The sequence below is a fragment of the Cucurbita maxima genome, unplaced genomic scaffold, assembly GCF_002738345.1.
Source record: "Cucurbita maxima cultivar Rimu unplaced genomic scaffold, Cmax_1.0 Cma_Scf00019, whole genome shotgun sequence".
Classification (NCBI taxonomy): Eukaryota; Viridiplantae; Streptophyta; class Magnoliopsida; order Cucurbitales; family Cucurbitaceae; genus Cucurbita; species Cucurbita maxima.
The window spans coordinates 2,890,147-2,917,906 of record NW_019272035.1 but is presented as its reverse complement, the minus strand read 5'-3'; the positions used below and the strand labels follow the sequence as shown (position 1 = coordinate 2,917,906).

Sequence of the window (27,760 nt, the reverse complement as noted above, 5' to 3'; positions counted from 1 at the left end):
ACGCTAGAGAGATAACATTCGTCAGGTATTTTACTCTCCATCTCCCCCACTACGCCCTTCATTTCCTCTACTCCCTCACTTCCTCCACTTGTACCATCATTCTTCTCACTTTCTTTAGTGATGTCAACTTAGGCTAACTAGGTAAGAAGCTCTACTGTTGGCTTGCTTTTGTATAATGTATGATGACGTATGTCTGGTGTCTTGTGGCACGTGCACATGTCATAATTATGATTGTGATGCTATGCTATACTGTGTTATGTTATGTTGTGCTACACCATAATTATAAGTTATGTTATAATGTGACGATGCCTTGTTGTAGAATCACGTTTATGATATTGATAATTTATGGTGCATAAACCTCCATACACCATGTCAGGCAAGCAAGGTTAAGTAGAAAAGATTTAACGTGAATTATGTATGCATGATTCCTAGGCTCGTTAAGTTGTTAATGAATGGAGGTATGACTTTATGTCATGATTTTATGCGATGAGGACCTCATGCATTTTTTTGTATCATATGCATATGGATACTTTTTCGTTGTAATTAGTATGGATGCGTACCTTACGACATTTATGTTCGCCATGATGTTAAACCGGCTCTTTCCATTCGCGATGTCTGGTAGAGTGAGCATCCGCTAGTTCGACGAGCCAAGCCCAGAGGTACGTATACGAGCCTACCTAGTGGGTTCATGTGCGCTTGCGTAGACTATGGTAGGGAAGTACTACACATCGAACACTGCCTAGACTGAAAAGTAGCCTAAGGCCATGTCATGATGTTTTTATAAAATGATAGATCCCTATATATCATATGTGTTTACATTTTCTGACCCCAATATTGAGGCTACTTATTGAGTATTTCTTAAAATACTCAAGTTACTTGCAAGTGTTCTTTTTCAGGTAAAGATAAGGCACATCTTCACGGATGAGAACGTCGCGGTGATGACCATGGAATTGAAGTTAGGGTAGATGCATTCATGTTATTTATAGTCATTAGTTAGATAACGACGTTATTTTCTTTTACTTAAACTTTATTTTTAATAGAAAAATATGGTTGTCACAAGGTCTATAGTATATGAATAAGGCTGAGTGTCTTATCCCGATAATATTATTGATATGGTCCAATTTGTAATTTTACAAATGGTTTGATCCAAATCGTTCATGTGGAGATATGTGAGTGGGGTATCCTATACAATGAGCTTGAAATATTTTATCTCTTTTATAAATCCATTAATTGAAAAGATTAATATTTCAAAGGATGAATATATGCGACTCGATCTTAATCTTGAGTGAGTTAGGAACTCTTGTCTATAAGACCTTGTTTTTCGATTTGCATAGGTGAGAATAACATTTGTACCCGATTCAATATGCCTACTATTTTATAATTTGATTTATTAAATTTTTTTAATGCTTTAATTCGTCAACCGCTAGTAAATATTATATGTTTTAAGACATTTAATTCGTTACATATCGTTATCAACCTCACAATTTTAAAACGCGTCTACTATGGAAAGAGTCTAGCCCTACTCCGACCAATGTCTCACACCATCCGGTGACTGCCTTTGATAACATTTGTAACATCCCAAGCTAACCATTAGCAAATCTTGTTCATTTTAGCTCGTTACAATCACCATCAACCTCATGGTTTTAAAACTCGTTTTCTAACTATTATACTTGGTGAACAAACGTTTATCATTATATTCAGAGCGTTGATATAGATGACCACATAACTAAAAACCACTAACCACCACCAAAATGACTTGCATTTTACATATCAATAATTCGATTTAGAGTAAGATTTTTTCAAACACGAATCTGGGACTCACTCCCAATAATCTGGAGCCCTCGAACAAAGTACACCATTTGTTCGACACTTTAGTCACTTTTGACTGCACCTTCGATGCTCACAATTCTTTGTTTAATATTTGAAGATTCTATTGTCATTGATAAGTTAAAGACATGACTCTGATACTATGTTAAGAATCACGACTTTTCACAATGGTATGACATTGTTCGCTATGAGTATAAACTCATAATCTTCTACTAAATTAACCAATGTAAGACTCATTTCCAATAATTCTAACTCAGTGGATATAGTTTAGTGGTAAAAGTGCGATTCGTTCTATTAATCACTTAATAGTTAAGGGATCCTTCAGAATTATTAATATTCCGATCAAAAACTTTTTTTCTTAAAAGGATTTAATCTTTTACCTCTCGATGAAAGATTCGAGGAAAAATATAAATTCTCGTGATTTGTATCCAAAAATAAGTTAGAAATTGAAAAAATTGGATCACGAAATTACGAAACATAATTTTATTGAATTGGATCAATGAACAACCTTAACCAACTCGATCTAAGAAAAAATTGACTAACTCGAACAATCGAATGTAATCTTTAATGTCTCAACTCGATTCAATTCAACCCTGAACTCCTGAACCTGTCTGCCCCTTCTATCTATTACCTTCCCTGATTGAACTCGGTAAATTCATTTTCTCTCACTCGTGAACCTTATGAATCAAAGAAAGACGAAAGAAAAGATGCATTCTCCTTCACTCTGGCCAACTCACCGAAACAAAAACAAGCCCGAAAGAAAATGCAAATGAAAATTGAAAAGCCAAACTCCCATCATCATCATAATAGTATCATCATAGTGGTAGTGGTCACAAAGAATGCCAGTGAGATATTAACCATTTTTAGCTAAACACCCACATGACATCCAATAACGCCTTTAATTATACATTCTTTGGCATAAATCCTCACACCTTATGCATTTTTCACGTGTCTTTTTATTTTTCAACATGCCATAAATATGCATTGCTCTTTCTTTTTTTATCCCCACGTGATTCTTTTATTTTTTTTTTTATTTGTTCTTAATTTTTTTTTTTTTAAGGAAAATGGAAACTCCTCTTTCCACTCCTTTTGTTTTCCTAACTAAATTTGATGTCTTAAATGGAAAAAATCTTTTATGCTATGAGTTCTTCCAAAAGGGCGAATGGAATAAGGGAAGAGTACGATCGTGACCTTACTTTCCGAATAAACGTTTTCTTTTAGGTTCTGTAAACTATTTAAATCAGGTTCGTAAATGTAAAGTTCTTCCATTTTTTATTTTGGATTTAATAAATTCTTTAACTTCCGAAATTAATTTTAAACAAAAATTTAAAATCGAGAGTTGAACCATTTTCGACACAAACTCGTATGTAATATTAGCTAAATTCATTTTAAAAATACCTCGAAATTACGTAATTTATCTATAAAAAAAATACTTTTGAACTTTTAAATTTCAATAATACTCGGTTTTCAAAAAAAAAAGTTCATAACTATTATAATATCTTTCAACTTTTTAACCCGTTTTAAAAACAAAAGCTTTATTAATATTTTTAATAAAAACTTCAAAAACACATTTAAACTTTATTTAAAAATTTATACAAAAAAAAGTGACATTACCATTAATATATGAACAAAACCGTTAGTACCACATTTCAAAAATACCTATAAACTTTAAAAAATAACACTGACAATGATTTTTAAAGTTAGTGAACCTCTCAATAGGATTTGAACCCATATGAAGTTCTGACCATCTGTCAGAGAAAAAAGAACGAATGGATCTTGTAGGATTCCCGAGAAATTCTTCGATTTCTTCCGGAAGCGGATGATTATTCATCTGCTTCTCACGTTCCGTGAATAGCCAGGACATTGATGAATATCCAGAAAAGCATTTAGGGAATCGGTTTGATTCTATCTCTGTTCGTTCCGTTTGAAGAAAGGAAGGATCCCAAAGAATCGATCTTTCTTTTAGTTGTTGAATCTCTCTTTGATTGATCAATGTGTGATATTCCGAAATACTGTAATGAAAGGAAGATAGGAGTTTGTCGCTAGGTATTTGACCAAATAGGATCGTCCAGTTCCTATAGAACCTATCACTAAAATACCCCTACGAGGGGATAGGGCTAAGCGGAGCGAAAAGGGTTTTCCATGAGATGGGAAATTCAAACTATTAGCCCCACACAAGGTTTGTGAATAAGTGATTGTCTGATAATGAGCAAGGAATATCCGTCTTTCTGCTAAACAGGATGTATTGAACTCATAATTCATCAGATACTTTTTATGAATGTCAACTAAGAACCGTAAGTAAATTACTCCCGGTTGTTCAATCATTTTTTTCATATTATTTTCATATGGTGGTCACCACATGAACACTATATCATTACTTGGTAGTTGTTAAGGAGACAATTAAATTCATCTCCATTCAATAATTTATGTAGGGTATATAACGCATGCGGTTAGACTTATATAACCTAGAGTTACGAGTGGGCACGAGTTCAGGTAGAGAAAAGTTTTGGACCAATCTAAAATTTCAGGTTGGTTGGTTTGGTTGGTGACCCGAATTACGAGTGTGCTCGAGTTTGGACTGTGTTGGGTTTGAGAAAAGTTGTAGACCAATCCAATTTTTCAGAGCGGTTTGGTTGGTGACCTGAATTATGAGTGTGCATGAGTTGGGGTTGTGTTGAGGTTTGAGAAAAATTTTGAACCAATCCAAAATTTTAGAACGGTTTGGTTGGTGACGTGAATCACCTAACTAGAGTTCACTACCCAACCTAACCCTCTAATTTTCGAGTCGGGTCGGGTTAGGTTGGGTTGGGTTGGGTTGGGTTGGGTTGGGTTGGGTTGTTCTTTTTTTTAATTATTCAAAAAATCATAATTACTCTCCCATATAAAACTTAAATATTAAACATTTACAAGTCACAACTCATCGCTAATATTCTTTATGAGCATCAATTATTCTTAATTTTCATAACAATCTTAAAGGTAGAGTAAGGTTAGGTTGAGTAATGAACCTTATTTTTTATTCGGTTATGTTGACTTGATAGAAAAAAGTTCCAACATGCAAACAAGATAAAAGCTGTAACTGCCCAAGCCCACCGCTAGCCGATATTATCCTCTTTTCGCTTTTCTTTTCGAGTTTTCCCTTAAGGTTTTTAAAATACGTTTGCGAGGGAGAGGTTTCCATACCCTTATAAAGAATGTTTCGTTCTTCTCTCCAACCGATATGAAATCTCACAAATCCATACCTCTTTAGGGCTAACGTCCTCAATGACACCCATTCTCTTCTCCAATCGATGTGGGCCTTTGAGGCTCAACGTCCTTGCTGGCACACTGCCTCGTGTCCACCCCCTTCAAGACTCAGTGTCCTTGCTGGCACACCTTCTCGCTGACACATCACTTAGTGCCTAGCTTTGATACCATTTGTAACAGCCCAACCCACTGCTAGCAAATATTATCCACTTTAAGCTTTCCCTTTCGAGCTTTCTGTCAATGTTTTTAAATACGTCTACTAGAGAGAGACTTCCACACCCTTAAAAAAATACTTCGATTTCCTCTCCAACTGATGTGGAATCTCACAAAAGCTTTTTGCTCTTCATTCTCACAACATTTGAGAGCTTATAAAGAAGAGAAATATTAATCAAAATTCGAGCTAACATAAACAATTCGACAATCAAAATACCCATAAACCTCTCTAAATTTGAAGATTTCGAATCTTCATTACTATTATTACAATACTATATTTGGATCCTATTTGAAGCCTAAGATTCCCTACTATTTGAGGTGAACCTAATTCGAGAGAATTTTTGTTAAAGCCGAACCAAACCAAACCAAACCAAACCAAACCAAACTAAGATGAATAATTATAGGTGGGTTGTAGTACATTGTACAAGGACATGGTAGACCAAGGTACATGTAAGTTAGTCAGGGGTACTGAAAGGGAGGGAACCGGCCGGTCCGGCCCACGGATGGCAGCGTAGGGCCGGTGGGAATGTTGGTGGATGAAAAAAAAAGTAAGCAAATCGGACGGTGGAGATTGGGTTTTGGAAGAGCCGGGAAGGTGGAATCTGACGGTGGATCTTCCGAGAAAACCTCACAAGGATGTGACTTCCAGTACAACTCTCGAGGCTTCTGCCACTGCTCAGCTCAGCTCTGTACTGACAGAGGAAATAAAATATTTTTAATATTTTTTCAATTACCGAATTAAAAGATTCAAATAAAAAAATAAAAAAATAAACTTTTACTTTTTATGACATAAAGAGATGTAATTATTAAAATATAATCTATTTTACGATTTTTGTTATAAAAATGTTAAATTAATAAAATATATATATTTCTATTAAAAATGCTTTTTTAGTTTCCAAATTTTCAATAATAATTTTATATTTAAAAAATACATTTATCCTTAATTTTGAAACTATTAGATGTTAATATCTTTAAAAAATATTGTTGCACTTTTAAATATATTATTAATATTCTTTCATTTTTAAATAATATATTAAATAATTTTTTGGTTACTACTTTTAAAATTGAAGAAGAAAACGATTTATAAAATATAGACAGAAACGTTATTTTAAAATTTTTTATTGATATTTTTTATACATGGTACGTTACAAGAAAGTTCAAGAGAATTTTTTGAACGTTTTTGAAAGCTCAAGTATATTTTAAACAAAATTTTATGGATTTACCCCGAAAGCTAATGATAGAGGGTATTTTAGAAATTTGAACGGTATTATTAAAACTTACCTTAAAAAAAATTGATTTAGAAAAATAAAAAAAATTATATTAAAAACGATAAGATTGTAAATAATAAATCAACCACAAAAAAAGTTTTTCTCTCATTGCAGCCAGCATCTGCACTACTCAGTGCCTAGTATTGATACTATTGTAACAGTTTACAGCCATCGCTACTAGATTCTCTACTTTAGTATTTATATATTGTCGTCAGCTTCATGATTTAAAAATGAGTCTGCTAGGAAAAGGTTTCTACCTATTATAAAATATATTCCGTTCTATATATGAGATGTCTAAACGTGTAATTTTATTGAGAGGAAATTACTAACCATACCCATTAACTCTGGGGACCAATAGTAAAGTTAGATTTAAATCAATACAATATTCTTAGATTTTTTTTAATAAAAAAGTTAATAATATAAACTTTAGATTTCATAAATAATTATTATAAATACTTTAATTAATATAAGTGATAATTAATGATTATTTAAAAAAATGAGAGATGTTAATTCGCAATTAATAAATTGTAATAGACAACTTAAATTCAATTTTATAACATTAATAAAATATTCTAAATTCTTAATTTTTTTTTATTAATGGATGAGGTTTAAACTATTTTAATTTTTAAATTTCTATGTTGATATATACCTCTAACTTTAAAAATATTAATTTTAGTTATTAAAGTTTAGAAAATAATTATATAGTCCATAATTTTTATAAAATGTCAAAAACAACATTTTAATTAAAGATTTAATGTACGTGAACGGTATGAATGAAACAGAGAATCCACTTTTAAATGGTGAATGAGAGGAGTTGATATGAAAATTTTACGGAAGGTAAAAATTATATTAATTGTCTCTGTCAGTATCCCACCCACCTGCTCGCTTTATCATAATATTAAAAATTAAATATTTAGAAATTATATGGAATAGTATAGGTTAAAAAATTTATTATTTTATTTTTTAATAAAAATTATATTAAAAAATAAAATTTATGAATTTTCAGCTGGAAATTGTTGTTCTTATCTAAAAACAATTTTTTTTTTTTTTTAATGAAAATTGAAATGAAAGACAGTTAATATCCAATCGGATGGACGTCTCTAATTTTGACTGGGAGGGTATTTGATTCGGAGTGCGAGCCATCGAAACTCAGATCATACGATACTTTTTTTTTTATTTTCTCTCTCTCTTTCGCAGTCATAAGCATAAATTCAATCGTTTTCACTCGCCTTCCTTTTCGAACCTACTTAAACTCCACATCTCTCTCTCTTTCTGTGTCTTTTCATCACAGAAATCTGCAGGTTTTTCAATAATCTGAGCATTCACCGCTTCTGGGTTCTCTGTAATTCCCAATATTATGAGCTTATTGATACTCATACTTCTAATTTGAATCCCCAGAAGAAGCTTTTGGGAATCGAAATGAATCCACCTACTCTGATGAACGATGGCTCATTTCCAAGTAACCCAAATGCCAATGCCAATATCACGCCCTACAATCTCCCAGAGATCTGGCAGTTCCCAATTAATGGCGGAACCGGTGTTGATGAATCTGAACCTGGACTCGCTCTCAGGATGGCTCACCTCGCCCATAATTTGGGACAGTTTGAAGAGCTTGCCATGGGGAATCCAGAGGTTTCGTCTAGTGTTCCAATGAACTTGCTGCTGCTGCAGAGACTAGCTCATGCCCGTGGCGTTTCCAAGAAGCGGCTTGATTCAGACCAAGATTCGCCCAAGCTCAGTTCGTCTAGTAATGGCAACAATGTCAGTGGCAATAGCGGCGCCGCGGTATTCGTTTCTTCTCTCTTGACTTCCATTACATTGATCTGAATTCTGTTTCGTTTTCTCTGGTTAAATCTAGAATGAAATTGGTCTATTGAAACTGAGAATTTGAATCATATTATATCTTTGTGCCTGCCAACTGTTCGACAGAATGACTCTGGTGGAAAACGCCTTAAATCAGCGGCTTGTAGAGATGATAAACACGAATCTAAAACAGAAGCGGAACCCAGATCTGGCAAGGCCGTGGAGAACTCTCAACCCCCTCCAGAAAAACCCAAATTGGATTACATCCATGTGCGAGCGAGAAGGGGCCAAGCAACTGATAGCCATAGTCTAGCAGAAAGGGTACTCACTCAAGCCATTAGTTATGTATTAGTGCTACCAACTTGGGTTTCTCTGTGTATCTGTTGGATTCTTGAATATCTCTTGTTGATTAGAATACTCTGATGAACAGGCCAGAAGAGAAAAGATAAGTGAGAGAATGAAAATTCTACAAGATTTGGTCCCTGGGTGTAATAAGGTAGATCCCTTTGTGATTAACAGTATTTTATATATCCCATTAATGCGGCGTTTTTTTTCCTTCGAGCTTACTGAGATGTCATTTATGAAAAGAATCCTGGAACAAGTTCATGTTGTAAGATTTGACAATGTTTGAAACTTTTTCAAAGAATTCTCCAATAAAACCATCTGGCCATGTGTTCTTTGATTCCCCCAAATCATTGATAGCTTGTCAACTTTTCAATAATTGGTTGTCACTTTTAAGTTGTAAGCATGGAATTAAGAGTTGGAAGTTCTCAGGTCATTGGAAAAGCTCTTGTACTAGATGAGATAATCAATTACATTCAATCTCTTCAGAGTCAGGTTGAGGTATTACTCGAACCTTTCTAGTTATGGATATTGCCTTCTTGTAGACCTGAAAAGTACTGAACTCCATGGTAATCAATTTTCAATTGATGTGCAGTTCTTGTCAATGAAGCTAGAAGCAGTTAATTCGAGAATTGGCCCTGGAATTGAAGTGTTTTCTCCTAAAGATGTGAGTATCTGAAACAAATTTTCTGTTCATTTTGCTATTTGATTCTATGTATTCAACTATTCGTTATGAAGATCCGAAGTCATGCATGTTTTTACTCTATATCAATTTTAACTTTTGATCTTGGATAGCAAATTTTTGAATTATGATATTCAAAGCTGAGTGGGTTTGATCTATTCTCACTAAAGGAGAATGAAAGTGAACTCTTCATTCACATAGTTGGTGAGAATTACAAACAGATGGGAGTACACATCCCACCACTAGCAGATATTGTCCTCTTTGGGCTCTCTTTTGGGCTTCCCCTCAAGGTTTTTAAAACGCATTTGCTAAGGAGAGGTTTTCACACCCATATAAATAATGTTTTGTTCTCCTTTCTAACCGATGTAGGATCTCACAATCCACCCTCCCTTCGGGGCCCAACGTTCTCGCTGACACTTGTTCCCTTCTCCAATCGATATAAGAACCTCAATCCATCCCTTTTTGAGGCTCATCGTCCTTGCTGGCACACCACCTCGTATCCACCTTCCTTCGGGGCTTAGCCTCCTCGCTGGCACATCGCCTGGTGTCTGGCTCTAATACCATTTGTAACGGTTCAAGCCCACTACTAGCAGATATTGTCGTCTTTGGGCTTTCCATTTCGAGATTCCCCTCGAGGTTTTTAAAACGCATATGCTAGGGAGAGATTTTTATAGCCTTATAAAGAATGCTTCGATCTCCTCCCCAACCGATATGGGATCTCACATGTACACTCTTTAAAAAATACAATAGACTCGACCCCATAGGCTTTCGATTTCGCGTCTCTCTAAAATTGCAGATGGAAATAACCCTTTTTATGCTTCCTCACAGCCATTGGCATAAATTAGGATTTGGTTACAGAAATAGAAAACTATGGTTCTTTTGACGTTCTTAAATCACAAGTTTAAGTTCTTGTAGGGTGAAACCAGGGGAAAGATTCAGGGAGATGAAGATCCATTTTTTCTCTTGAAATATCATTCTACCATAACAAATCTAATTTTTTCTATTTCAGTATGGCCAACAGACATTCGATACAACTGGTGCGACGTTCGGCTCACAAGCAACAAGAGAATACAGCCGTGGGTCATCACCCGAATGGCTACATATGCAGATCGGTGGCAGTTTCGAAAGAACGACATAGTCTAGTAAATTCTCTCAACCATTACTAATAAAAGCAAGAAAGAGCTGTAGTAGAGCTCTCAACAAGTATAGTCCATATGGAAAAATGAAAGGTAGAGTTAAAATGTTAGACTGAAGCATGAAGATATGGATGCTGTTCATCATAGATCTGCTTTTAAGTTAGTGATTGAACATCTGTTAGTGTGTTGGAAAGTAGATTCTCTGATATCTCTGCTCATAAACTCCTTCATACAAATACTAAAAAGTTAACCTGCTGAACAAGCATTATTCTTGTGAAAATAAAGTATTGCTTGGAATGAATTTTCAACATGATTATTATTATCATTATCATTATTTTTGTTGCAGAGCTTCTGCTTTTTTCTTCTGTTCTTCAGAGTTTGTTTACATTTAAAGCCATTATAGATTAGCCTGTCCCTTTGGTACAGTGCCTATGAATCCTTGAAAGTGCCATATTTGGACTTCAGGTAATACCTCATAATGAATAAGGGTTTGGATTTGACCGTAAAAACTGGATTTTGTTCCTCTCTTGTATATTTCTTTTAGTGATTTGTAATTAGTTGTAATTAAGGTGAAATATATAATTGTAGGGATAAAACAGACGTTTGATTTTCAATACAAGTCTATACACTTGTAGTAGAGTGACCTGTAATTATGAATGAAAATTTGACTTATAGGAAGTGTCCTGTAATTCTAAATGAAAATTGATTAATTAATTTTTTATCCGATTTATTAATATTTTTGTTCTAGGCGGGTCCCGTCTTGCAAGATAAATAGACGTCTCAATTTTAGAACTCTCATTGATGTTCCCACAAACTTCAACCTTATATTCGGAGTCATATAAGTTTTTTTTTAATATAAGTTTATTTAACCTTTAATTTTAAATTAAAATCAAAATCGGGCTCATTTCCATCCAATTATAATCATGTCACCTCATACATTTATAATTCATTCCAATAATTTCATAACAATTCAGGCTTGAAATTCAACCAGAGTTGATAGTTGCTTAGTTTTTACACAATACTAGATAATGCATCAACATTAGGATGCATGCAAATTTTTAACCATCAATCATGCTTTTCAAGACTTTAGTCGCATTGATATAAAATCCTCCTCTTTAACTCTGAAACAACTTATTTTAGTCAAATATTACAAGTATACGTCGGTTAGAGCTTGAGGAAGGAGATCAAGTTTGGTTTGAGCTACAGACGAGGATATCTCCCTCAATCTTGAATGATTTTTATGAAGTTTATCTTAATGGATTCGGGGTGAGGAGATCTACAAGATCAATGAAGGTTGTAGAAGATTGAGAATTGGATCGACTAAATAAGTAACTTGTAAGAATTGACCGGATTCAGACATATGAGCTGTTAGCATGATGTAAGGATGAATTGAACATGAAAATGGATTAGCTAAGCCTCAAATTATGAATTAATGACAGTTTAGTTTTATTGCTCATTTTAGGACTTCTACTATGCAAATCTAAATGTTTTTAAATGCTTTGTGAGGACTATGACATGTATGATTGATCGTACCTTACTCAATATGCATGTATATTACGCACATATGTATGATGTATGATTAAATTTTGTTTATGTCCCCAAAAGCAAGATAAGAGGTTGGAACACATATGAACTAGATGTTATTTGCCCTAGAGGATACGTATGGCCTAATTAATGAGTTTTAGCATATGTTTTATTTTTCTTTGGTCCATAAGCTACATTTAAGGTTCGTTATGACGACATAGATCAACTACGTCTATGTAGGAACGGTGGGGTGCAATCCTTAGTCATATACTCTCCTGATTGGTGAGGATCAACTTAGCATATAGGAATGCGACATCACCCACTTAGGACCCATGATACACTAGAGGGTACTGTTGGGGGAGTTTTAGGTGTGCTTAGTGGGATGCCCATTTTCACTATTCTAGCCTAGAGTGATGTAGGAATAGGGAGTTTGTCGAGTGCCATTAGAGGAGCATTCGCCTAACACTTAATAATATGCATGCATGGAGATATAGGGAGATTAAGAGGTCACCTATTGCGAGCGGTGACTCTTTTATATCTGTTAGACTTCCTAGAGCCCAAAACGTACAAGGGCACCCTAACTTATGTGCACGAGGTGTGATGACTTGATGGACCCTGAAAAGTAGAAAATAAGAGGTTAAGTGCACCCTGAAACTCGAATACGCCCCGATGAGTGAGTTACACCCTTGGAATAAGAGTAAATATGATATATAGACCTTAAGAGCGAGATAGGGCTAGATAGGACCTTAATTGCACACCTAACTTTTGAAAAATTGAATAGGAGAAGTTTCGATGAGAGATTATAGGTGGAGCTTACTGAGAATTTTTATACTCGTTCCTACTCTTCTTTGGTTACATATGGAGTGTAGATTACTATTGATGACGATAGCGTGCAAAATCGTAATCATCTGTCTATTTTACCTTTGAACCTAGATTTGAAGCCTTAAAAAGCTAATTTAACCACTCCAATTTTGGTCAACAAAGGTCGTTCATACCTGACTATGCTTCACAACAAAATCCCCTATGGGCCCTCAAAACCAACATTTACGTGTTGATAATTGTTGAGAGGTAGGTCCACGTTGCAAGTCAAGATCATATCAGGTCAGATTGAGGGAATTTTATTTAATAATTTTCTAAATGTGACACATTTTCAAAATTAAAAACTTTATTCGCAAAATTATCCCCAAGGAACAATTTTGATAATACTTCGCACTGAATGCCCGTAAGCTGTGGCCACCAGCTCCCTGATTCACAATTGCGAACGCCCACAGTCCACAGGTGAGGTTCGTTTGCTCTTCTTTTCTTGCTCTTAGCTTTCTCTTAATCCAATTTTTTGATCCGGATACTTCCTCGTCCTCTTTCTCTGTGTAATTGTGAGTGAACATTATAGATTTCTTTCTTTCTGATTCATCAATCCTTACCCCACCCCCCTTTCGTTCGGATGCCCGAAAATGATTTCAACTTAATCACTGCTTATAGATGTTAAAATTAAAAACCAAATCGAGGGAAGTACTTTCTGTTTAAATGCTTCAATGATTTGTATCAGGGTTGGATTTGACTATATAAGAAGGAGGAGACTCTCCAAATGGTTTAGGGTTCGATTTGAGAATTTAACAACTCCTTGACGTTTACTGAGCTATTCAATTAACATTGTGACAGGATCCCCCTGTTTAAGGTATGTTCATATTGAAAACTACCATCTCTGCATTCTTTTAGTGTAATATATTGCCAGTTGGTGGTCATGTTCGAAAGCTTTGATATGTGATTCCGTTTATGTTTGTTAAATTCTGTTCTTGCTGGCCTTTGATTTTGAATCTGTGATTTAAGCTTCATCCAATTTGGGATGAGAAAGAAAGTTACTTACATTGTTGGAGTAGTAATTAGGAGGGTTCCTCTTAGACAATCGAAGGCCACCTTGAGAAAAGGCCCTGAGGAGCATATAATTGGATTGACATTCTTTCCTTTCTTATGTGATATTGTAGTAACATGGTAGCCACATCCCAGTTTTTGGTTTGAGTATTTATTCTAGCATATCAGTTAAGGTTGTATGTAGGCTTATGAAGGAGTTTTTGATAGAAAAATATAAGAATGTGGATCTAGTTTTCTTCCAAGTTTGATGTGAGATCCCACATCGGTTGGGGAGAAGAACGAAACATTTTTTATAAGGGTGTGGAAACCTCTCCCTAACAAACATGTTTTAAAAACTTCGAGAGGAAGTCTGGGAGGGAAAGCCCAAAGAGGACAATATCTGCTAGCGGTGGGCTTGGGCCGTTCCAAATGGTATCAGAGCCAGAAACTAGGTAATGTGCCAATGAGGAGGCTGAGCCCCGAAGGGGGTGGACACGAGGCGATGTGCCAGCAAGGACGCTGGCCCCAAAGGGGGTGGATTGGGGAGGCTCCATATCGATTGGAGAAGGGAATGAGTGCCAACGGGGACGCTGGGCCCCGAAGGGGATAGATTGTGAGATCCCACGTCGGTTAGGGAGGAGAACGAAACAACCTTATAAGGTTAGCAGACACATTTTAAAAACCTTGAGAGGAAGCCTGGAAGAGAAAGCCCAAACATGACAATATTTGCTAGTGGTGAGCTTGGGTCGTTACATTTGATCTCTAGTTTGGCCTTGACGAAGATAGATTAAAAAGAATCTTTTCATGTAAATTGGTTATTTTGAAGCACAACTCTAATCATTTCAAGGTTGCGTTCTACTTTATCCAAGCTATTTTGGGGCGGTAAGTGCTCTTGAATGGTCAAGTTTGAGACCCCATATCCTACACGAAGCTTATTACTCAATTTTTATCATTAATGTAGAAAGAATGTGGAACCTACGAATATTTTCGTCATTTACTTCAATTTTTCTACTATCTTTTTGAATTTTTGGTCTTGATCTCTGTCTTCAAAGCCATGGAAAACTGGCTTCTAAAAGTGTTTTTTGAGTTAGCAGATCCAACGCAAAGATTAGAAAGAAACAATAGGATCTTCAATGATGTCTGAACTAATGGCTAAATGTATAATACAGTAGATGACCTCAAATTAGAGTACCATTTATACGGATTTCAGTAATTATGACAGCTTTTTAATCAACTTAGATTGGAAGCAATTTTTTAATTCTCCTCCCCTTAATGTAACAGCCCAGGTCTACCGCTAGCAGAAGTTGTCCTCTTTGGACTTTCCCTTCCGGGCTTCCCTTCAAGATTTTAAAATGCATCTGCTAGGGAGAGGTTTTCACACTCTTATAAAAAATGTTTCGTTCCCATCTCCTACCGATGTGAGATCTCACAATCCACCCTTTTGGGGCCTAGCGTCATTGCCGACACTCGTTCCTGTAACAACCCAAGCCCACTGCTAGTAAAATATTGTTCTCTTTGGGTTTTCCTTTCCAGGTTTTCCCTCAAGGTTTTAAAACGTGTATGCTAGGGAGAGGTTTCCACACCCTTGTAAAAAATGCTTCGTTCCCTCTCCAACCGATGTGGAATCTCGCAATCCACCACCCCCTTCGGAGCCTAGCTTCGGAGCCTAGCATCCTCGGTGACACTCTTTCCTGTAACAGCTCAAGCTCACCATTAATAGATATTGTCCGCTTTGGCCCATTACGTATTGTCGTCAATCTCACGATTTCAAAACGCATCTACTAGAGCGAGGTTTCCACACCCTTATAAGGAATGTTTTGTTCCCCTCTCCAACCGATGTGGGATCTCACAGTTCCTCTCTCCAACCGATGTGGGATCTCACAGTTCCTCTCTCCAATCGATGTGGGATCTCACAATCCACCCCTACACTTGAGGAATTTGTCTCTCCTGTGGCGTTTTGGCTGTATTCTATTTTTCTCGATGAAACGTTCGTCTCTTGTCAAAAAGAAAAGAATCGAAAAATAGTAAGAGAATACAATTTGATTCTAGAACAATTTTCCTTTTCGAATTAGTTAGTTTAGCAGGGCTAGTTTACAATAAGATGAAGATTTGAATCCTATGGCCATTTCTTATCAGGAAAACGAACAATCATTCACTGAAAGATCGAAAGGGGTGGTTTCTTCTATAATGGATTCCGAGTTAGTTGTGCATAACGGTGGGTGCCACTGCAAGAAAGTAAGATGGCGAGTCGAAGCACCTGCTAGTGTCGTAGCTTGGGATTGCAACTGTTCTGATTGCTTCATGAGGGCCAATACACATTTTATTGTGCCTTTGGAACGGTTCAAACTTTTAGGAGATTCCAAGAACTTTATTTCAACCTATACGTTTGGTACTCACACTGCAAAACATACCTTCTGTAAAGTTTGTGGCATTACCTCATTTTACCATCCACGTTCAAACCCAGATGGAGTTGCCATTACTTTCAAATGTGTTGATCCTGGAACATTGGCCTACGTTGAGATTAGGCAGTTTGATGGGAGCAACTGGGAGGCCTCTTATGGTCATACAGGCATTGCTTCATTTTCTAAGCTATCTTAGAACATTAGTTGATATGCATTTTGATATTTGCTATAATCTATGTTTATGACTGTTGACACGAACTTTATTTAGACTTGTATTTGTATCAAATGTATATTCGTATTCTCGAGTCTCGAGTCTTGTATGCTGCCACACCATATTTCTACCGAGTCTAACTCTTCTTGGACTGTTCTGTTATCCCTTTTGACCATTGTATTTTCCCTCTTTTGCCACACAATGAAAACTAAGACTCAAACCAAATAAAAAAATGTGTTGTTTGTTTGGTTTAAACCTATTCTAGATTGTTAGAGTCCATTTAGGTTAAATTACCAGTTTAGTTTCTAAACTTTGAATTAGGTTTTGAACTTTCGAAAGTGTTTATTATGTCCTTAAACATTTAATTTTGCTTCTTGATGAGGGTGATAGACTCACGACGGTCGCCATGCACTCGACTTTTGACTAGTGCATCAATTGCTATGATGACGAGCTCTGAATAACAATATTAGGCAATCTATATGGGTCAAATCACTAAAGTTTAGTGACCTACACTTCAAACGACCTCAAACCGAATTACCCATAGTCATTAGAGGTTACATTTGCAAGCCCGAATGCATTTGAACATAAACCAAAGTGAAAGCATGAACCTTTTCTAGTGAGGATTGTGCAAGGATCAAACTCGTTTTAAATGCTGTAAATTAGTCCCTAACCATGGACGTCATTTTATGTTTAAATTTACATAATTTGGAATTTTTAAGACAAGGGGTAAAAATGAGTTAGTATACTAAATTTTATTTTTAAGACGAGGTGTAAAAATGAGTTAGTATACTAAATTTTGTTTCCGGTTGATTTGAGAATATTTAGTAGAGTAGATAGTAACTTTTCGGCAGATTGCTAACGAAGTGACTCTTATAAAGCAATGACTTGGTACTAGGTTGAATTTTAAATATTAAATGTTGGTTGATATTGATGTTATTATAAAAGTTTTTTCATGTTGTTTCATATGATGCTAGATGAGTATAATTGCATAAATATATATTTTTCTGGTTATGACAATTACCTTCATTTATCATGTTGACATACACCAACTTAAGAGTTTGGTGGGTAGGTCTTGACTCCATAGATTGAGTGTCGGCTATCATCGGTTGAGATAGAGTCCCACACGAACCCACCTACACATCAGTAGTAAGCTGATAACATAATATTATTAATGTATATTTTAGACTAAGGTACTCTAACGAGTCATGCTTGATTCCATTGGTTAGGTACTAATAACGATCATCAACTGAGATAGTCTCTTAGCACTCAATTTTACGTCCATTAATGAGTTGATACAGTCGAAATTCGAAAAATATTCGGGTCATTAAAAAATCATTAAAAATAAGTAAATTTTTATAATTAAAAAAATGGTTTAGAATTTGTTTTTAAACTATGCCTTTAGCGGCTACACATTTTGATTTTGGGAATATATTGGCCTTTGGGGAAGAGAATCCCTCCCATTCGTAGCTTTCAAGGCTTATTATTATAATCAAATCCAATTTAAGGGAACTTATTTCAATAATAAGGTGCTTAGAATGATTAATGGGAGGTTCGTGGATTGAGTTAGGTCAAATTTGAATATTTTTTAAACTCGTAAATTTTTTAATTCAACCCAATTATAAAATATTTTTTTAAAATTTGAACTTATATTTTTAATCTTTAAGCTATCATCAAAAATGTATTTTAAAATCGTGAGGCGGGCTGTTAATATAACGGACAAAAATGAAAATCTAATCATACCCATAAGTTTAATAGTGAGACTAACCAACCTCATGAGTTTTTTTTTTTTTTTTTTTTTTTAATGTTATTTAAATCCAACCTAAATGAGATGATAATCTAACCCAAACTTTATGAGTTGAGTTGAATTGGTCGGGCTTTTCAAGTCATTGAACTTTTTTAACACCCATAATTAATACATGTTAGAAGAAAAATTAGACAACACACGAGAGAGTCGATACTAGTGAACTACATTAACTAACTTACTAGATGTGTTATTAAATGACGCTCCAAACATGTTGAGAATTATTGGGAGTGAGTCCCACATTTGTTAATTAAGTAGAAGATCATTGGTTTATAAATAAGCAATACTAACTCGTAGGAAGCTGTTAAGGATATTTAGTAATAAATTATAGTTTACCATATATATTATATTTGATATTTTATTATAAGGCAAATATCTAATATTTGCACTATTATCATAAGTATCTTTCAATTTATTGTTATTTCCATTTATTACTATTTTCATATCCTTGTAATTCATTTGATTATAAATAAGATAACTTTCACACCATTTAGGTGTGGTGGATTAATCAAACATTCACAGAAGCCTTTTGGGGAAGCTCAAAACAAAGTCATAAGAGTTTATGCTCAAAGTGGACAATATCATACCATTGTAGTGAGTCGTGATTCCTAACACCGCCATTTGAAATTATCGAAAAAATTTAAAAGAGATCAACGAAACGAATCAATTTTCCGCCAGCTAGATGAATTTTGCCCATATAATTTAAATTATAAAATATGCATTTTGTCTCATTCATTTAAATAAATAAAATAATATGTCCCATGAACATAAAGATTCTACCATAATTTCATGCATGAGCATATCTTGAGGGAGAAGCTGGTTGGATTAACAAAGTTATTGGATATATTCTCTCCCACCAAACAATTATTTTATATTGAAGATTAGATTATGGAATTTTGTGAACATTAAAAAGATTGAAAATAGATTTGAAGCATTTAGGAATCCTTTTTTAGTGTTAATTATGTTGTTTCTACACTAATAATAATAATAATAATAAAAGAAGCTACCAACTTTTTACTATATGATATTCTAGAATGATTTGTGTATTCTTTACACTAAAAAAGATGGTTTTCGGGTATGATTTTTGTCGATAGATTTTCTACATTCAATAATGTTGTTGTTATGTTATACGTCTCACTATACCCGCAAATTATTCCCTTAGTCAAGCAGTTTTGGTAGATGGGCACCATCTGACCTATCCAGTGAGTTCTCGTGGAATGGGTCTTGGATTAATAATTATTATGACAACCCTTCTCTTATGAAATTAAGAGTTGGAGTTTAGGGTTTAGGACTCATCGAACAGACCTTTGATTGAAGTACACGGAAACAAATAAGTGAAGCATATAGAACAACTTGAGAAGGGAGTTTCTTTGTATTAAGAACCTAAATAAATCACTGACTATTGTTCTAAACTTGATCTACCATTTATCAATAGAAACAATTCTCTTGAATAAATGCCTAACCATTTTCCTTGCTCAAGTTAATAACTATCTTTACTTAGTCGAACTTATTTACTCACATTCTCACCCGTAAGCTTGACTTGATCGAGATTCTTCACTTCGAACAACTTTTGCATGTCTGCGAAGTTTAACCCATGCTAGAGCCTTGGTGAGAATATATGCATGTTGTTTTGAAATGTAAACATTGCTCGCATCACGATCCAATTTTTGAGATTTTGAGAAATGGGATTGATATGAAAAAATACGAAATTGAACACACACAAATAATAATAATAATAATAATAATAAAATAAAGAACAATATTGAAAATATAGAAAATAATGCAAAATTTTGCGTGGTTTAAAAGACACCAGTGTCGAAAGTTCCAAGTTATTTACAAACAGGGAATAGGGGTACGAGATACAAAATCAACCCTAAAAAGAATACAACTAACTGACGCCACTGGTCGACACCCCTCTGTGACAGTGCAGCTCTCGAGTATCTCTCTACCTTGTCCAGTACCTAAAAAAGAAAAGGAAAAATTGGTGAATATAAAAATATGCTCAGTAAGTAACCTACTTGTAGGCTCTCATGCTTCCTTCTCCTAGTAGGTTTCCACGGCTTTCTCTTGGTCTATATGAGGTTCTAATTGATTCCTCATTGATCGTCTACCCGTGTAGTCTCTAGTTGCTTTTCAAGACTGGTTTACGGCATCTTGACTCGTTCCTACACTCAATAAAACTGTTTATACTAAACCACCTACCCGCGTAGTCTTTGATCTCTTCCAAGATCACTTTACGAAGTCGCGGTGTCATCCTTGACTCCTTCCTACAGTCAATAGGGGCTCTCATTGTGACACCTACCCATGTAGTCCCAAGTCTAACAAGGATTGGTTTATAGGTTCGTCTGTTCTACACTCAATAGAGGTTCATGCCTTGAGCTAACTACCCATTTAGTCCTTATTTCTTCATAAGAACTGGTTTAACAGGATTAGAGCGTTGGCCCTGACCTGACTCTACACTCAATAGTAACTCAACTAGTTTTGTGATTTTGTAAGTTACCTAAATCATGTTAAGACACCATAGATGTCTACTAGGTTCTTAGAGGCGTTCATGGGGTTTAAATTCCATTTTCTCAATTCCATGACGTTCTAGGTTAGCTCCTCAGCTTAACCAATCCCTGGGTGCACATAGATCTAACCTCTAATTCTACATGTAAACCGCACTAGCTATAGCGCCCTAATCTTAACTGTGATATTGATGCATGCTCTACTAAGAAAATATATTTATCAACCGTCTTTAACACATGAATCATGTATACCCGTTCACAAATGTTATTTAAGAAGGTATTCCTATCAGCCCTTGATGCATAGAAATTGTAAGGTATAAATCATACACACAATCAAACAAGTTCAACGGGGAGATAACGTCCATCAATAATTTAGAGCACAAATCAAAATATCTCTTCCTCCATCATACCACAGCGGAGGACACCATTACATTCCCCCTAATTGGCGAAAGGAGACCAAAACACAATTTTTAATTGGGTAATTAAAATTGAAAAGCTGATACCTACGTGAGTTACATGGCTGGCCACATCTCAACCTTGACTCCCATAGTAAAAGGCTTCATGATACATCGAAGCTCGACTTTGACACAACATTATAAGAAAAGACTCCAACATCTTATAGATCTCATTTGTCTGAGTTTAGCGTAGTTTGACATCTCTTAAAGTTTGTTGTAGCATTTTATCTCTCGACCTTGTAATTGAACATTGAGACAAGTGGCTTGATTTATACCTAAAACATAGATTTTCAAGATTTCTAGCTATGTACCTCCAATGTTCAAGCGTGCAATGAAAACTTGTCATCAAGCAAGAAGATATAGTTGTTATTAGGGGTGTTCGTTTGTTGGGTTGGGTCAGCCTACTCAATTCTTTATGCTATACTTTTTTCAACTCAAACAACTCTTATTAAATAATTGTCTAACTATAAATTTAAATTTTAGGGTTTGATTGGTTCGAGTTATTTGTGTCATTTATTCAAATTTTTATTTTTAATAAAAGTAAAATTTTAGTTCGTAAAACATGTATTTATTTTTTAACATTAAATTAAAATTTGCAACTCAATCTCAATGTATATTTTGAAAAATTATCTCTAAATAGTTAAAAAAAATTATCAAAAAAAGATTTTGGTCCCACATCACTGATTTAGGGATTGATGATGGATTTATAATCAAAGAATACTATCTCCATTGCCATCAAGCCTTTTGCGGAAGCCCAAAGCAAAGCCATGAGAGGTTATGATCAAAGTGGATAATATCATACTATTGTGTAGAGTTGTGTTCATCTAACAGATTCAACTCAATCTAATTTGAGAGAAACCCATAAATCAATCTCATCCATACCGTTTTCATTTCTTTGAACTCAACCCAACCCACGTAACTTTATAACCCTGAGTTAGGTTGAATGGGTTTTTTGAGTAACAAATGTTTTTTGAACACGGGACATGGTTGACTTAGTCCAACGATTCTTTTCCACTACTAGTGAATCCTTTGTTTGTCCTTAAATATTATTCCAAGCCTACAATATCAATGTTAAACTTTAGTTCAAATCATTGTAAATGATTTGGTTGAGTTCAAAAGTGAATTTGTGTGTGACCCACAAACAAAAGCAAAAACATTTAACATCAACTCAAGTTTAAGATGTTGTATATCTAATGTTCTTAATTGTATACATCTTAATGTTCTTATAAATAGCTCATAAAAGGATATTATCATGCATGCATGCGACCACCAACAATATAATAATCCTCTTTATTACTTCGTATTTTGATTCTTTCTTTCCATTTGTAAGTAAAAAGACGTCTCTTTGTTTTGGTTTGTGCATCAAAATACACACAAAGCCAAAGTAAAAGATGAGTGTCGTAGTATAAAGCAACAAGGGTTCCCTCCTCCTCATGTTTGAAGCCATTTATTCTCTCTCTCCTCTCTCTCTCTCTCTCTCTCTCTCAACATCCCAAAATCAAAATCCTGTCATGTAGTGATTTCTCTCAAAGATTGCCCATGTTGTTCAAGCTTTAAGAGCATAATATTGTCTAGAGAGAGAGGAAATGAGTTCTTATTCTCCTTCTTGTAAGGCCATGGCTGTTATGGGGTTTATTTGGCTTTTGTTAGTGAATGGTTCCCATCAACGGGGACAATCGGTGGCAACCGGGATGGGAACGACGATGACAGCAGCTCAATTCGGTGGAATTTCTAAAGAAATGGAGGTGGTCGGTGGTCGTGGTGGCAAGGATGTTGTTCGTTCAGAGTGGCATCTCAACTACGTGAGTAAAAGAAGAGTTCCTAATGGCCCTGATCCTATTCATAACAGGTACTACATTGTTTGAACTTGTAGTAAAATTATATGTCTTAATCAATTGAGCTACTTCAGTTCCGCTCGTAAAACATGACATGGGTGTTGTATGTCTTGTTTTTTTATTTGAATTTGATAGATTTAGAGAGAGAAAGAGAGAGAGATATAAAAGGTTAAAATTTTTCTCACTTTGCCCTTTAAAACTGTTACATTGAGTTCTTTTAGCTTAAAGGGTGTCTTTAAAGTCCTTGGTTTAAGGTGACACAAACATCTTTAAAACCACAGTAAATAAAAGGTGTATATGTGTGTACTTCAATATATTCCTTGCCTTTTTACTTGATCAATATCTCTTTATCCTTTACTAATACTCGTTCTTAAGTTTTGAGTATCCGTTCAATAGTCGATGATTCAACTTCCTTCTATAATTATTAACCTAAAAAATGTCTCGAAAATCAAAAAACTCCTCAAGACTTGAACGTTTTTTGGTTTTTGTTTTGTAGGAGAGCAGGAAACTCTGGAAGACCACCCGGCAAGGCTTAACCTTGGAAATGAAACTGAGCTTTCAAGATGACACAAACATTGCACGATCAACCATCTTGTATGTGTTACTTTAAGAGTGAATGATGAAAACTTATCATATCAATTCTCGGTTAGAATTTAGGACTCGTTTGATAATATTTTTGTTTTATATTTTTAAATTTTAAAGTTTATGTGTATTTATTACCGGGCGTGTTATCTACTTCGAAATCGAACCCGCATAAAATTTAAAACTTAAATAAATGCTTTTAAAAAATAGTTTAAAACCACTTTTGTGACCTAATATTTTACATTTTGTTGAATAATTTTTTATTAAACAACACAAACTAATTTTTAAAAATAATTATAAAAAGAAAAGAAAAAGATTTGATTGGTTGTTTGATCACCAAATTAGGTTTGTGTAATTAAAATTAAAATAATAATTAAGGGATGTTTGTTTTATACTTTAATTAAAAGGTGGGAGAAGGGTTCCCTAAGCTTAATAAAGTGAATTCCACCCATTAAAGGTAAAAGGAAAAGAAAAGAAAAGAAAAGAAAAGAAAAGGGAACAAAAATTAAAGGTGGGCTTTACATTTTGTGTGTTGCTCTGAGATTCTCTTTAGTTTCCATGGCAATATTGTAAATTATCTCAAATATGTGAGCATATATTTAGTAGTTTTTGTCTTTCAATTTAGGTTAAAACGGATCATACTCGACCTACTTTGATTCAATGAGCGTTTCATATTCATTGCATTGACAGTATTACTTTATTTTTCTTTTGGTTCGAGAATTAGAGAGTTTAACGGTAGCATCACTAGCAGATATTGTTCTTTTTGAGTTTTCCATTTTGGGACAGTTTTTTTGCATTTAGGTTAAAACATATCATCTCGACATACTTACAATTGGGTTTCGTTTCATTTTCATAACAATAAGCATTTCATATTCATTGGATTGACGGTATTACTTCATTTTGCTTTTGGTTCGAGAATTAGAGAGTTTAACTGTAACTGCACAACTCCACCGCTAACAGATATTGTCTTCTTTGGGTTTTTCCTTCTGTGTTTCCCCTCAAGATTTTTAAAACGTGTCTACTAAGAAAAGGTTTTCACACCCTTACAAAGAATGTTTCGTTTCCCTCTCCAACCAATGTGGGATCTTACAGTAACTACGTTTAGGCTAGAGTATTAGCTAAATTATTATGGTTTTAGAACAGTATCGTAAAAAATAGATGTTGAATAAGGAGTAAGAAACGACGATTAGTGAAGTTTTATGTTCGATTAACGTGCATATTATGGGGTCGATTATTGATGTATCGAGTTTTGATTACATTTGTATAATATATGATGGGAGTGTCCTCAAGTTATAAGCTTTTTTTAGAGTGGTAATGGGTTTCTTTTGTTTGGTGTGGCTTTTGTTGTTTGAGTTTTGATTGGATAGAGTGGTCTAAAAGCAAGATATGCATTCAAATATCTGCAAGCCATTTACTATAAAGGGAAAAAAGAGAAAGGCTTAGCTTTTATCTTTGATTTCATCAAATCTCACACATATATATTTGTTTCATGGGAATCCTAAATTTTTATATTTGTTTTGGATAACCTCTAGAAACGTCGATTTTTAAAATTATGTTTTTACTTTTTCTTTAACACCAAATATGAGTGTTGATTTGAGTTTAAAGCGTTAATTTGAAACCTTACCTTGTCTGGGTGGTGTCTTTGGTTATCATGCTAGTCTCATAGAGGTCCCCGGGCCAAACTTGGGCTCACATGTTTCTAACCTTATGTTTTTACTTTTTTCTTTAACAATATTTTCACTTTTGGAAGATCGTGAAATATGAGTTCAAAACATTAATTTGAAATCTCACCTTGTAGTTGGTTATTACGCTAATCTCACACACTAGAGGTTCTCAGTTCAAACCTGGGCTCAAACACTTTTAGCATTAAAATATGAGTGTTGATTCGAGCTCAAAGCGTTAATTCAAAATTCTATCTTGTTGGGTGGTGTAGTTGGTTATCATGCTAGTCTCACACACTTGAGGTCCTTAGTTTAAACTTGGGCTCATACAATTTTAACATTATGTTTTTACTTTTTCATTTACAACATTTACTTTTAAAAGATTCGCGAAAATGAGTGTTTATTCGAGTTCAAAGTGTTAATTTAGAACTCTATCTTGTCTGGGTGGTGTAGTTGGTTATCACGCTAGTCTCACACACTAGAGGTCAGATATTATGTTTTTTTAATTTTTCATTTACAACATTTTCACTTTTAGAAGATTCGCGAAATATGAGTGTTGATTCGGGTTCAAAGCATTAATTTGGATTCCCATCTTGTCTGGGTGGTGTAGTTGGTTATTCATGCTAGTCGTGAAATATGAGTGTTGATTCGAGTTCAAAATGTTAATTTGAAATCTCACCTTGGTTGGGTGGTGTAGTTGGTTATCATGCTAGTCTCACACACTAAAGGTCCCCACCCAAACCTGGCTCAGACATTTTTTTAGCATTATGTTTTTATATATGAGTGTTGATTTGAGTTCAAAGCATTAATTTGGATACTCATTTTGTCTGGGTGGTGTAGTTGGTTATCACACTAGTGGTCACCCGTTCAAACCTAGGCCTAGACATTTTATAAATTACTTTTTATATACACTTTTTGCTTACATCATTCACACAAGTTCTGAAAATATGAGCATTGATTCGACTTTGAAGGGGTAATTTTGAATGTCATTGTGTCTGGTAGTGTAGTTGGTTATCACGTCTCACACACTAGAGGTCCCCAGTTCAAACTTAGGCCTAGACATTTTATAAATTCATATGTCATTGTGTTTGGGTAGTGTAGTTGGTTATCACGCAAGTCTCACACACTAGACGTCCCTAGTTCAATCCTAAGCCTAGATGTTTTATAAATCATCACGTAAGAATGTCACGTGTTTTACAAATCATCACGTAAGAATGTCACGTGTAGGTCACCCTAAAATGAATTATTGTCATACTTGTGTAGAATGTTATAGTGTTTCGTTCACCCTAAAATGAATTATTGTCATACTTGTGTAGAATGTTATTGTGTTTAGGTCACCCTAAAATGAATTATTGTCATACTTGTGAGTCGTTTAGGCATGAATTATTGTCATACTTGTACTTCCTAGTACTTCATGTGGGGATAAGTTTAAAAATATTATGTGCATCATTTCACTAAACCATAATATTACATCTCTAAACCATAATTTTTAATGCAGGACCTCAAGCATGTGGTTACGCATGGATTACATCTCCAGAAATTGTTGTCATACTTGTACTTCCAATTTATTAACTATGTTGCTATAATGAGATGAATATGTTTATACCTTATGTATCCACGTCTCACTAGAACTCATGTTGTGATAAGTATAAAAGTATTATGGGCATCATTTCACTACATCATGATTTTTAATGCAGGACTTCAAGCATATCATTGTGCTTGCATGGATTACATCTCCAGTATATTACATATAGATTCATACACTATGATATTATAAACGTTCCTTTCTTTTTTTTGTTGATTTTCGATAATGTGAGCTCGCTAGTGTTGGATCGATATGACAACCCTAGAGGAGGTGAATAGGGTTTCAACAATGCAATTATTGTTTTTTTTTTAAATAACAATAAAATTTACACATGCAATAAAACTTAAAATTTAGAATTTAAATAGAAAAATGGTCAGAAAATATAACACCATAGTTTTATAGTGGTTCAGTCAAACTCGACCTATTCCACTCCCCAAGCACCTCTTGGGAATTTGAATAAAACTTTTTTACTCTTTACTCGGATCAGAGTCCAACCACTACACCGCTCTTTTTACGAGTGCAAGAGCAAACTCAATCCTTTCCACGGCTTAGGATCAAACCGGTACACCGCTTTTTTTACGAGTTCAAGAGCAAACTCAATCATTTCCACGGCTCAAGATCAAATCAGTACAATTGTCTGAAATCTTATAGAAACACACCACAAAACCACAATACTCTGAAAATAGAATTGGAAGCTTTGAAGAGAGCAACAATAGAAATATCTCAGGAATAAGATAAAAAGAATAGAATAGAATTGCGAGCTTGAGAGAGAGCAATGAGGCTTTTAAGTAAACAAATGTTTATGTTGTGTTCTTAAAAATACAAATAGGTGATG

General features: G+C 34.7%; 3 protein-coding genes across 5 annotated transcripts; all 3 read left to right on the top strand.

The window, feature by feature from the left end:
- Window positions 1-7,712: 7,712 nt before the first annotated feature.
- Window positions 7,713-10,833, top strand: LOC111494000 (transcription factor BHLH094-like). The gene is made up of 6 exons (XM_023143974.1): window positions 7,713-8,336; window positions 8,481-8,675; window positions 8,785-8,850; window positions 9,129-9,197; window positions 9,292-9,363; window positions 10,388-10,833. Exons 1-6 carry the CDS (start codon window positions 7,971-7,973, stop codon window positions 10,514-10,516), a joined length of 897 nt encoding a protein of 298 aa, XP_022999742.1. The 5' UTR covers window positions 7,713-7,970; the 3' UTR covers window positions 10,517-10,833.
- A 2,363-nt stretch (window positions 10,834-13,196) lies between these two features.
- On the top strand, window positions 13,197-16,629 carry LOC111494027 (centromere protein V-like). Of its 3 annotated transcripts, none has more exons than XM_023144012.1 (3): window positions 13,197-13,316; window positions 13,585-13,713; window positions 16,023-16,629. In XM_023144012.1, exon 3 carries the CDS (start codon window positions 16,074-16,076, stop codon window positions 16,482-16,484), a length of 411 nt encoding a protein of 136 aa, XP_022999780.1. In that variant the 5' UTR covers window positions 13,197-13,316; window positions 13,585-13,713; window positions 16,023-16,073; the 3' UTR covers window positions 16,485-16,629. The 3 variants fall into 3 exon arrangements, with proteins under 3 accessions (XP_022999780.1, XP_022999779.1, XP_022999781.1); XM_023144011.1 differs by having other exon boundaries at window positions 13,234-13,321; XM_023144013.1 differs by lacking the exon at window positions 13,197-13,316 and adding an exon at window positions 13,391-13,411.
- A 6,125-nt stretch (window positions 16,630-22,754) lies between these two features.
- On the top strand, window positions 22,755-23,816 carry LOC111494028. The gene is made up of 2 exons (XM_023144014.1): window positions 22,755-23,111; window positions 23,594-23,816. The coding sequence occupies exons 1-2, from the start codon at window positions 22,849-22,851 to the stop codon at window positions 23,631-23,633; spliced, it is 303 nt and encodes a 100-aa protein (XP_022999782.1). The 5' UTR covers window positions 22,755-22,848; the 3' UTR covers window positions 23,634-23,816.
- Window positions 23,817-27,760: the final 3,944 nt, after the last annotated feature.

Bases quoted from the DNA above. Each gene is read 5' to 3' on its own strand.
- LOC111494027 (XM_023144012.1), top strand. From the start codon at position 16,074: ATGGATTCCGAGTTAGTTGTGCATAACGGTGGGTGCCACTGCAAGAAA.
- LOC111494028 (XM_023144014.1), top strand. From the start codon at position 22,849: ATGAGTTCTTATTCTCCTTCTTGTAAGGCCATGGCTGTTATGGGGTTT. The intron at 23,112-23,593 runs GTACTACATTGT...TTTGTTTTGTAG, and splicing joins CCTGATCCTATTCATAACAG to GAGAGCAGGAAACTCTGGAA.
- LOC111494000 (XM_023143974.1), top strand. From the start codon at position 7,971: ATGAATCCACCTACTCTGATGAACGATGGCTCATTTCCAAGTAACCCA. The intron at 9,198-9,291 runs GTATTACTCGAA...ATTGATGTGCAG, and splicing joins CTCTTCAGAGTCAGGTTGAG to TTCTTGTCAATGAAGCTAGA. The intron at 9,364-10,387 runs GTGAGTATCTGA...TTTCTATTTCAG, and splicing joins AAGTGTTTTCTCCTAAAGAT to TATGGCCAACAGACATTCGA.